The following is a 12631-nucleotide window of genomic DNA, read 5'->3' on the forward strand; positions in this document are numbered from 1 at the left end:
GAAACGGCCCAGAATTTACTTGGAGGGGAAAAAAGTCTGGTTCCAGTGACTCGCATTAAAATTGTTGTTTTTTCCTTCTCATGTAAAGGTACCATTCTGGAGAAGATGTTTTGTTCCGACAGTAGTTAGATATACATTTCAGGCTCATTTGTGCAGGTCACCAGATTCATAATTGGGAAATATATAGATTTTTAGTGCAGTTGTGTTGTAAAATCCCTTTTAGCCCCGTCCTTGGTGGTGTTGCGTGGTAATGAACTGAGCTCAGGAAAGAAGTGACTCCAGTTATCCAAAATGACTTTCTTTTAGAAAAATGAGGCAGTTTTAATATTTTTCCCCATTTTATCGTTTAAAGCGAGTCATGTATATAACTTATAATCATTGGCTGTTTTGAGTGTAAACAGTGGTCTTTTGCACAGCATTATCACACCACACGGTTTAAACACTTTTCAACCGATTACATTTCGCTGTTGTCAGAAGAAACCCTTCTATCTCCAAAATGGTAACTTAACCATAGAAGGAAAACACACTTAGTGTAAGTCAATGGAACCAGACGTTTTTCCAAGTCATTCTGGGCTGTTTCTTTTGGTCCGTTTATCATGAAATTTATACACAATATAAAGGCCAACAGGCATTTTCAAATTATGTCAAAAACTGAATAACAACAAAAATGGAGATACAAGGTTTACCTCGGATGCCCTGCGATGGACTGGCGACGTGTCCAGGGTGTATCCTGCCTTCCGCCCGATGACCCCTGCTCCAGCAGCCCCCCGCGACCCTGAGGGAGAAGCGGCTTAGATGGATGGACGGATGGTTTACCTCGGACAGCAGCGGTATATAAATGTTGTATAAAGCCTCATAAATAATATCTACATGCATGTAAAAGGCAGCTGCTAATTTTATTTGTTTGCACACACACTGTAAATTACAGCACAATTTCCAATACATAAAATACACAAACAGATCAATTATGTACAGAATGCATGTTTAATAGCATAGAGGAGGCACTGGTGACCTGGATGGGGATTTCCTGTACTGCTGGTTGAGAAAAACCTGCAGCCCACTGCGTCATCGTTTAGTTCAAATTTCAGACGTACATAAATTCCTCATTAAACTCATTAAAAATCTAATTAATGTTTTTCTTTCATACCTGTAATTCATAATACAGAAGACAGTAATTAGTGACCACACTGATCTGGACAGTCCCCTGCAAAAGTATCCTGAGAATTGTGGCAGAGCATCTCGGGGCTGGTTAAACTTTGTGCTTTGGCCAATAGTGCTTTTATTAAACCAACAAAGTGAGAAGATTTTAGCGTTGAACATTAAAAGGTCAACAAATTATATTACACATGCACTTGATGGAGAGTCGACGCATGAAACACACTCAGATTAGCTGTGGATGCCAGCGTTCAGTCAAAGCTCACAACTGAAATTACAAATAATTACAATTTTGTTTAAATAATAATGAATCATTAAACATCTCCGTCTTTCACTGCTGATGTTGCTGTACATGAGCGCCAGCCGTCTCTGTACACTTCAGTTTTGCTGAGGCAGGACAGACGACTGAGATACTTGGTTAAATTGGGAAACAATTACATTTAAAACATCAATGACAAGATTAATACCAATCAATTAATGGGAACAAATGGTAACACTTTCCTGACAGGTTCTGTTCATAAGGCAACATGACTCTGACATAAGGTTGTCATGACAACTGACATAACCCTTCATAACTGTTAATAAATGCTTGTTCCAATAACCGTTGTTCGCTATAAAGGTTACATTTGAGCTAAGTCAGCTAAAGTAGCCTTTATGACAGATGACGCCTGTCGTAATAAGCATTTATAAACAGTCATGTATGTCAGTAGTAATGACAAACTTATGTACGTGTCATGTAGGCGTATGAACAGCACCCTACAGTAAAGTGTTTCCGAACAAATTAATATGATTCATATTTATTGAATGAAGGCGTTTATTGGCCTTAAGGCCTTCAATCAGAATTTTTGTCATTTTTTAAAAAATATTAATATAGAAAATGAAGTGGCCGAGGTACTTAAGCGAGTTCATACTGAACCCCTGAAGCAAAGGGAGAACGGCGCCACCTTGTGGTGCCCATAATAATCGCACTTCATAACTGGGAGCTCACCAAGGCTTCACCACAGTGATGAATGTCCTGTGGGTGAGGATCTGTGGGGGCTTTACTGTCCCCCTGTGTGTCCACTGTAGGGAAAAGGAGAAAAAGATTGGCAAAGAAGGAGAGAGATGTCCTCCCATCTTCTCTCTCCTTCTGTGTCCATCTGTCCTCCCATCCTCTGTCTTTCCTGTTCTCTTTCTCTCTGAGGTCCTTCACATCTTGATCCTGGCGTACAGCTGGTCGATGTGTTCTCTGAAGTAGTTCCTCAGCTCAGTTCTCTTAGCTTTCAGGGTGGGCGTCAAAAGGCCGTTCTGGACAGAGAACATTTCTGGGTGCAGGACAATGTCTCTGACCTGGAGAGACAGACACACATACAGGTAAACACATTTAACATAGTTAGAACTGCCTGTTTAATAAAAGGGGCTTTTTGACCAAAATTAGCCAAATAGTTCTGTAAAATAAAGTTTTGTTTTGATGTCCCTGCAGACTTTATTATTCTGCTAAACTGCAATATCCTTCAGAAGAGTTACACCAATTCTGTGACCACTGATGAAGGACTAGAGGATGACCAACACAAACTGTGCAGCAACAGATGAGCTGTCGTCTCTGACTTTACATCTACAAGGTGGACCGACAAGGTAGGAGTGTCTAATAGAGTGGACAGTGAGTGGACACAGTGTTTAAAAACTCCAGCAGCACTGCTGTGTCTGATCCACTCAGACGAGCACAACACACACTAACACACCACCACCACGTCAGTGTTACTGCAGTGCTGAGAATGATCCACCACCCAAACAGTACCTGCTTTCTGAGGGTCCATGGGGGTCCTGACCACTGAAGAACAGGGTAAAAGGGGGCTAACAAAGTATCAGAGAAACAGATGGACTACAGTCTGTAACTGTAGAACTACAAAGTGCAGCTATACAGTAAGTGGAGCTGATAAAGTGGACAGTCAGCGGAGAAACAAAGAGGTGGTTATGATGTTACGCGATCTGTCTATGATATAATAATTATGTGAAGACGTGAACTTTTCTTTCAAAAACATCACTAAGCCAATGAGTGAGAGCTCCGAGATGGATGATGACATCTACAGCCGTCTTTTCAAGAGAAGATTTAATGTGTTTTAAACTCTGTTTCAGAATAAACAGAGCAGAATGAGTGTGCGACCAGCTGTAGTTACATCAGCTTTTCATTGTTCTCTTCTGTCACACTATCATGTCTTATCTCTCTGGGCTTCTTCATTATTGCCTCTTCCTCTAAAGAGAAGACTGTGGAAGTTTCTCTGACCACAGAGCTGGACTTCAGCTGACCTGCTCAAAGGACTTCAGGCCTGCTTCTCTCCCCAGCCGTACAATATCCTCCAGAATGGCCTTTTTCAGTTCCTGTTCAAGCAGACGAGCACAAAGACAACAGTGTTCAGTTTCGTTCTGCACTGACGCCTTTAAATAGAACAGTTCTGGTAAGTAAGGTACTTCTGATGTGCTCTGAGCTGCACTGACCCGTGTGGATGTGTATGTTACCTTGCTCTTGCAGAGCTCTGTGTAGGAGCCTTCCAGGCCTCTTTTCTTTGCCCATCCTGGGAGGAAGTCGGGATCTGGCACCACAATCCCCACCAAACAAGCCTACAAGCCAGCAGAACATGAGTGATCCTCACAGAGGCAGGTAAAGTAAAATGACCCACTACCTTCTGAACTGTCAATGCTTTTTCTGCTGTTGTTCTTTGAATTAGCACATGTTTCAATATGATGCATCAGAAATGCATGTTTGGCATCTTATGTCTTTTATCTTTCATAAAAAATGCACTGGAGCAACTTCTATCCACACAAACAGTCTGGACTTCATTGTTTCTCATATAACAGATTCATATACATGCTTATATTTACTTAAGTGTCAAATTTTAATTTTACAAATGATGGATTTTTCAAGTTTCCTCGAGCTCTAAAATTGGAAACATCCATCTGTTTTAAGTAGTCAAACTGGACTTTTTTCCTTTTTTCCACAGCACTAGTTTTAAAGGCCCATATCTTCGTTTTGTTACCCAGGGTCTACTTATCATTTTCATCAGGCCATTTTCTAGCCTTTCTTTATTCCTTAGAATTAAACAGGATGTCCCTGTTACTTGCCTTTAAGACTGATATCCAGGCTGAAACACACTGTATGACGTCATTGAAAGGGTGGGGCTAAACTGCTGTAGACTGAGCAAGCGTATTTGCAAATGTGTAGGTTTTCATGACATCACGAAAACAATTTATAAAAAAAAAACAGGCAATTTGCAGCTTAATTTCCACATGATTGCATTATTTGGGGGACGAATAGTACATTTTGAATTTTTTACAGTGTTTTAACACTATAAACACATCCAGCTCATCAAAAAGTGAATACATTGGTTTTTTTCCATGACATGGGCCCTTTCTAAGTCAAAAAAGAGGCCACACCCACTTTTTAAGGCCTCTAAATGAACAAAATCGAACTTCTAAAGAAGAACAAATGAAGATTCAAACCTAAAAGTGTGCGCACTGACTATTGGACGTAATGGCATTTCCTGAAAATATTAAGTTAGTCCGAGATGGTCACTCTGGAGGTAGTTTCTCGTGGATTGACCTCCAAAAACTCTCCCTCACCTGCAGACTGTCTCCATGCACAAAGATCTGGGCTACAGGGTCGCTCTGAGTGTAGACATTCTCGATCTTCTCTGGAGCGATGTATTCGCCCTGTGCAAGCTTAAAAATGTGCTTCTTTCTGTCGATGATCTTCAGGGTGCCATTCTGAAACACACAAGTCATATTATGAAGTATACAGTCATTACGAAACAGAAGAATAGCTTAAATTCTGATGCTACAAATTCAGTTAATTCATTTGCAGCACTTATACAAATTGATACCATGTATGTCGCTGGTGTCCTTTTAATGCTGAATAGGTTTTCTTAGGTAAGAGTTACACTAATGCAGGCTTATTTGCATTTATTAGCCTGTAGGTCAGTGTCTGTGTTTACATGCATGATTTTTCCCAATCCAATTGAAAACATTCCGATTACAGATTAAGACTGAGATGTTTATTCTCACTCTACTCAACAATCTGATAATAATCTCCGTTTACATGCTCACAAGTAATCTGATCCAGAATTGCACGCATATGTAGAGAAACACTTAGTGTAGATGTTTCCATGACAACCAGCATCACGAGTCCAGTCAGAGTGAGATGAGCAGCAGTGAGTAGTGCTTGTGTTTTAATGACTAAATTAATGTCAGACTCAGGAAAATGTACTTCACATGCCTTTATTACAGAGGGCCGAGAGGAAGATGTTGTGTTCTGAGATACATAAGCTGGACGTCCGTCCCACCGCCGCCTGTTTCTCTGCATACTTCGTTAGCCTCCATTTACCCTGTTCTTCAATGGTCAGGACCCCCATGGACCGTCACAGAGCAGGTACTATTTGGATGGTGGGTCATTATCAGCATTTCAGTAAGGATGACGTGGTGGTGGTGTGTGTTGTGCTGGAACGAGTGGATCAGACACAGCAGTGCTGTTGGAGTGTCCACTCATTGTCCATTCTATTAGACACTCCTACCTTGTCGGTCCACCTTGTAGATGCAAAGTCAGAGACGAATGCTCATCTGCTGCTGCACAGTTTGTGTTGGTCATCCTCTAGTCCTTCATCAGTGGTCACAGGACACTGTGGGCTGGATATTTTTGGGTGGTGGACTATTCTCAGTCCAGCAGTGACACTGAGGTGTTTAAGAACTCCAGCAGCACTGCTGTGTCTGATGCACTCAGACCAGCACAACACACACTAACACCCCACCACCACGTCAGTGTTCCTGCAGTGCTGAGAATGACCCACCACCCAAATATTACCTGCTCTGTGAGGGTCCATGAGGGTCCTGACCATTGAAGAACAGGGTAAAAGGGGGCTAACAAAGTATCAGAGAAACAAATGGACTACAATCTGTAGAAACTACAAAGTGCACCTATATAAAACCCCAATTCCAATGAAGTTGGGATGTTGTGGAAAACATAAATAAAGAATACGATGATTTGCAAATCCTTTTCAACCTATATTCAATTGAATACACTACAAAGACAAGATATTTAATGTTCAAACGGATAAACTTTATTGGTTTTTGCAAATGTTGACTCATTTTGAATTTGATGCCTGCAACACGTTCCAAAGAAGTTGGGACAGGGGCAAAAACAGACTGGGAAAGTTGAGGAATGCTCAAAAAACACCTGTTTGGAACATTCCACATGTGAACAGGTTAATTGGAAACAGGTGTCATGATTGGGTATAAAGGGAGCATCCCTGAAAGGCTCAGTCGTTCACAAGCAAAGACGGGGCGAGGTTCACCACTTTGTGAACAACTGCGTGAGCAAATAGTCCAACAGTTTAAGAACAACGTTTCTCAACGTGCAATTACAAGGAATTTAGGTATTTCATCATCTACAGTCCATAATATCATCAAAAGATTCAGAGAATCTGGAGAAATCTCTACAAGTAAGCGGCAAGGCAGAAAACCAGCACTGAATGCCCGTGACCTTCGATCCCTCAGGCGGCACTGCATTAAAAACCAACATCATTCTGTAACGGATATTCCCACATGGGCTCAGGAACACTTCAGAAAACCACTGTCAGTGAACACAGTTCGTCGCTCCATCTACAAGTGCAGGTTAAAACTCTCCCATGCAAAGCGAAAGCCAGATATCAACACCACCCAGAAACGCTGCCGGCTTCTCTGGGCCCGAGCTCATCTGAGATGGACTGACGCAGAGTGGAAAAGCGTCCTGTGGTCTGACGAGTCCACATTTCAAATTGTTTTTGGAAATCATGGACGTCGTGTCCTCCGGGCCAAAGAGGAAAAGGACTGTCTGGATTGTTATCAGCGCAAAGTTCAAAAGCCAGCATCTCTGATGTGTTAGTGCCCATGGCAGGGGTAACTTGGACATCTGTGAAGGCACCATTATTGCTGAAAGGTACATACAGGTTTTGGAGCAACATCTGCTGCCATCCAAGCAACGTCTTTTTCAGGGATGTCCTGCTTATTTCAGCAAGACGATGCCAAGCCACATTCTGCACGTGTTACAACAGCGTGGCTTCGTAGTAAAAGAGTATGGGTACTACACTGGCCTGCCTGCAGTCCAGACCTGTCTCCCATTGAAAATGTGTGGCACATTATGAAGCATAAAATATGACGTCGACCCCGGACTGTTGAGCAACTGAAGTTGTACGTCAAGCAAGAATGGGAAAGAATTCCACCTACAAAGCTTCAACAATTAGTGTCCTCAGTTCCCAAACGCTTATTGAGTGTTGTTAAAAGGAAAGGTGATGAACACAGTGGTAAACACGCCCCTGTCCCAACTTCTTTGGAACGTGTTGCAGGCATCAAATTCAAAATGAGTGAATATTAAACAATAAAGTTTATCCGTTTGAACATTAAATATCTTGTCTTTGTAGTGTATTCAATTGAATATAGGTTGAAAAGGATTTGCAGATCCCAACTTTTTGCAGGTCCCAACTTCATTGGAATTGAGGTTGTAGTAAGTGGAGCTGATAAAATGGGCAATGAGCGTAGAAACAAGGTCATAATGCTAGGCCTGATCGGTGTATGTCTGTGTTTAATCTGGCTTCAGTGGAGCTGCTGTAGCTGATAGTCTGGGTGGAGCATGCTGGGTGTTCGATTTACCAGAAGCCACTTTCCAATATCTCCTGTGTGCAGCCAGCCGTCCTTATCGATGGCCTCTGCCGTCTTCTCTGGATCCTTCAGGTAGCCCTGGAACACGTTTGGTCCTTTCACGCACACCTAAAGGAGGCACACGTTAAATACAGACATACACAGCTGGTTCTTCAGGGGTTCTTTAGTAAAGAAAATGGCTCTATATGGAACCATGAACACTCAAAGAACTCTATATGTTCTTGCATGCAGGCTCTTCTGATTGAGGGAGAATGTGCTGTAGATGGTTCTGTTGAACTTTGGATCCCAAAAGGGTTCTTGTACTGTTACAGGCTTGTGATCGTAGCAATAGCAGAACCCTTTTTTGTTTCCAAAAGGCTCTATATAGAACCATCTTCAGCACTCTGTGCAATCTGAATTCTTTCAGCAAGAACCCTTTAACCATGCAAGGGGTTCTCTTGAGTTTTCAGGTTCTATATAGAACAGTTTTCTTTGTCAAAGAACCTTTAAAGAAACAGCTTTAAGACTGACATATTGTCTCAGCCAGGAGACTGTTTATTTGTTTGTTTGTTTTTGTTTATTTATTTGCCATCTGCCAGATGCTCTTTACATCGTTACTTCAGATTTTATTATAAATGGTCCAAAATGAACACCGAATACATAATTCTGAGATGCCAGGCTTTGTTCCGATGGGATGATATGTAAATGAGCTCTGATGGGCTGCCCTCATTCATAAAGCAGTTTGGGCTGAAACACTACTTATAACTTCAGTGTGAATGGCCAGGGCTAACCTGCTGTAGGTTGGACAGGCAGATGTACTTAAATGTGTATATATAGCTGCTGTCAGAAGAAAACCCCGTATCTCCATTTTGTTGTTTTTCAGTTTTTGACATAATGTGAAAATGCCAGTTGCCCTTTACACTGTGTGGAAATTTCATGATGAATGCATCAAAATTAAAGGGCCAAACTGAGTTGGAAAACAGTCTGGTTCCATTGAATTACATTGAAAGTAGAGTATGTTTTTTTTTTCCCCCTTCTCCTGTAAAGTTACCATGTTGGAGATGTGAGGTTTTCTTCCGATAACAATATATGATTTTTGTGACGTCACAAAACCAAGTCAAAATGAGCCGTTTTGCAGCTTAGTACCCCTGTATAGACTGCGTGGACTGGGGAGCGAGCAGCATGCTTTGAAACCTTAACACTGTTTATAAACTGTTTAAAATTTGGTTTAAAAAAAGTGAACTTCTAGTTTTCCGTAAACGAGCCCTTTAAAGTGATTAAACAGTTTTAAAATAGTAAGGTTCATGCAGATTCTGATTAAGGCCCAGTCCCATTTCACCCCTCGTCCCTACCACTTAGCCCTACCCATCTGTTTTGGGCATTCACAGGGTGGGGTGTCCTGATTCTTGTTGAGATAGAGGGGTGGGGCAAAGTGTTGGGGCTACATGACTCTCCAAACGGAAGCTCCTGAATGTAACTGCTGCTCCATTTAAGGTGGAACAGGAAGATTGGAACAAGAAGCTGGAGAATCTCTGACTTCAGCTTCATATCACTGAAGAATTAGGGGGGGGTGATAATAAATAACTGCCCCCCTCTTTGAAGGCATATGATCCCTAAATGTAACTAAAGCCCAGCAGTGAGGAGCTGAACTTTCCCCTCCTCTGCTGTCCCTGCAGACGGGCAGGGTCGCCTACAGAGCAGTGCTAGTAGCTGTTAATGAAGTGATGCTCTTTATTTGAGGATCCCATAGGGCACAATTTCAGCCACTAGTACTTGTAACTCAGTTCCAAGAGACAAGGAGACACTCGAAAACAAGGGGTAGAGGTAAAACATAAAATGGGATTGAGCCTTAGTGAAACATACTGCTATAAAATATTCCTATTTTATTGCTATAAAATGGACAAAATTGGGTCCAACTTTCATACAAAATATTGTATGAAAGCTTCTCCTGTAAAGTTATCACCCGGTTTCTAGTCCTAACTCAGGACTAAGCCCTTTCAACTGTACAGTGACTGACCTCTCCCTCCCCATTGGCAGCGCAGTAGTTCATCTCAGAAACGTCCACCAGCTTAACGTAGTTACACGGCAGTGGAGCTCCCACATGACCTAAACACAGACACAATAGACGTGTGTTGGTGTGTTTGGCATATTATGTTGGATGTGATTATAAGTATGTATTACCTGCCGTCCAGTCTCCTGGCAGAGACATGGAACATCCCGCGGTGCACTCAGTCTGTCCATAGCCTTCATAAAACTGAGTAACACACATACACGCACCATCAGGAATGCAGCAATGTAGATGAGTGTAGCAGTGATCTAATTACTTCCATTTAATTTAGTGGTAACATAAGTCTATAAGGACACTGATCATAGTGGTAGTGATTGAAGGCCTGGAGTTTGCACCCGTGTTTGAAATAGTCATCTTGTTGGAGTTTATATAGGCCCTTAATCTGCGTATATTTGGTAATTTAGTTTTAATGAATATTGTAATTGAATGTGAATCCATATCGCAATGTAATTTGTGGACAGTATTTACTAGTATTGAGGATAAAAACTGATAATTAAGCTAAATGTAAGGAAATGAAGCTGATTGTAAAGGGATATTTAATCTAAGTGTAGGTGATTATGATTGTATCTTAATATCTAATCTAAGTGTAGATAGTAAGCTTAATATCTAAGTGTAGATGGTAATGAACCTGATTGTAGCTTTATATCTAATCTAACTGTGGATAGTAAGCTTATTATAAATAAGTAGTTGGTAATGAACATGATTGTAGCTTTATATTTAATCTACGTGTAGCTGGTAATAAATGTGCTTGTAGCTGAATATTAATCTAAATGTAGAAAGTAATGAACCTAATTGTAACTGGCACTTTAATCTGGGCCTATTAATCTGGGTTTAATTGAGTGTATTTGCCAATGCTGAAGAAAAGGATGTAATGTAATTTAATTTGGATTTATAAAGTATTATTTACTATTACCAGACATTTAACATCTCTTTACAACAAATAGAGAAGATGAGCAAGAACGATAGTATGTCTAAACCTGTGCACTGAGAACTCCAGAACTCTATAAACAGCCTCTGCATTTAAGCATCTATCAGGACATTGATGGATTTTTTTTAATATGGAGCTCTGATTTTGTGGAAATATGGAAAAATCTGATACACAGTCTGATATACAGTCAAATCAAATTTAATGTTAAACTGGCTCCATAATTTCCACAGCTACACTGGTATGGAGTCAAATTAGGGTCTTTAATGGTGACGAGAAAAAAAATATATCGCAAATATAAGATTAGCATTTTGCATTTTACGTTCCTGTTTTGTTTTTGCAATACTTTCCCTCTTTTGCGTTTCTTTCTTTTCTTTGCGTTTCACATTTTATGTTGCTGCTTTTTTTTTTTGCAATACTTTCTCCCTTTTGCGTTTCTTTCTTTTCTTTGCGCGTCACTGCTTTTCTTTGCATCTCGCATTTTACGTTCCTCTTTTTTTTTTTTGCGCTTCTCTCTTTTCTTTGCTCCGGTTTTACCCTCTGTGTGGGGGCGGGGGAAGAGGCGTGGCCAAGATCGAAAGGCATGCCGTGAACGTTCCGCATCATCAGTTGGAGCCACCGTTACATAGCACGGCAATTCGGTTTACTGGTGTCATGACAGACGGTCGCCCAGCTGGACCACAGCTATATACACTGATATATATATATATATATATATATATATATATATATATATATATATATAGCTATATACAATGATATATATATATATATATATATATATATATATATATATATATATATATATATATATATATATATATATATATATACAGGTATATACAAGCTGAGGGAACTACTGAGGACAAGTTGTATGCCTTCTGTGCCGAACCATGTCTAGGTAGAAAGTGGTAAATCTGCACGTTCTGGTGTCTCCTTCTGCATCACACACACACTTGAACACAGTAAAGGCTTCATGACCATCTAATTAGTTCGGGTGCTGACAAAATACCAACATGTGCAAGACAGGAGTACTCCAGGACCAGGATTGGGAACCACTGGCCTGATTCAGTAGACCAGTAGTTTTCAGCTCCAATCCTGATGACCTACTGCCAAGTGTGTGTGTGTGATGCAGAAGGAGACACCAGAACGTGCAGATTTACCACTTTCTGGTACATGGACATGGTTCGGCACAGAAGGCTTACAACTTGTCCTCAGTAGTTCCCTCAGCTTGTATATACCTGTATATATATCAGTGTATATAGCTGTATATATATCAGTGTATATACCTGTATATATATCAGTGTATATAGCTGTATATATATCAGTGTATATAGCTGTGGTCCAGCTGGGCGACCGTCTGCCATGATACCAGTAAACCGAATTGCCGTGCTGTGTAACGGTGGCTCCAACTGATGACGCGGAACGTTCACGGCACGCCTTTCGATCTTGGCCACGCCTCTTCCCCCGCCCCCACACAGAGGGTAAAACCGGAGCAAAGAAAAGAGAGAAGCGCAAAAAAAAAGAGGAACGTAAAATGCAAGACGCAAAGAAAAGCAGTGTGACGCGCAAACAAAAGAAAGAAACGCAAAAGAGGGAAAGTATTGCAAAAACAAAACAGGAACGTAAAATGCAAAATGCTAATCTTATATTTGCGATATATTTTTTTTTCTCGTCACCATTAAAGACCCTAATTTGACTCCATACACTGGCAGCTCACTTTCGTCATATAATTCAGTGGCGGAGAAGAGCCAAATTCTGGAATGAAACATGAAATTTGGAGTAGGTGTAACACTTCATTAGTGTACCTGGCAGCCCAGAGCAGCCCTTAGGAATGTGAG

The 12631-nt window shown here is 40.9% G+C and overlaps 1 protein-coding gene across 3 annotated transcripts in view; it reads right to left on the bottom strand.

Annotated features, from left to right (window-relative positions):
• Positions 1-965: 965 nt before the first annotated feature.
• acsl1a (acyl-CoA synthetase long chain family member 1a) overlaps positions 966-12631 on the bottom strand; it is a 70849-nt gene continuing 59183 nt past the window's right edge. For all 3 annotated transcript variants that reach the window (XM_037532976.1, XM_037532975.1, XM_037532977.1), the window contains exons 14-21: positions 12599-12631; positions 9979-10051; positions 9815-9903; positions 7810-7926; positions 4753-4896; positions 3652-3753; positions 3442-3513; positions 966-2484 (exon numbers count right to left, since the gene is read on the bottom strand). The exon at positions 12599-12631 is cut by the window's right edge and continues 63 nt beyond it. In XM_037532976.1, coding sequence (XP_037388873.1) covers positions 2344-2484; positions 3442-3513; positions 3652-3753; positions 4753-4896; positions 7810-7926; positions 9815-9903; positions 9979-10051; positions 12599-12631 — 771 coding nt within the window. In that variant the 3' untranslated portion in view covers positions 966-2343. The remainder of the gene's footprint in view (positions 2485-3441; positions 3514-3651; positions 3754-4752; positions 4897-7809; positions 7927-9814; positions 9904-9978; positions 10052-12598) is intronic.

Source organism: Pygocentrus nattereri, chromosome 22 (assembly GCF_015220715.1).
Source record: "Pygocentrus nattereri isolate fPygNat1 chromosome 22, fPygNat1.pri, whole genome shotgun sequence".
Lineage (NCBI taxonomy): Eukaryota > Metazoa > Chordata > Actinopteri > Characiformes > Serrasalmidae > Pygocentrus > Pygocentrus nattereri.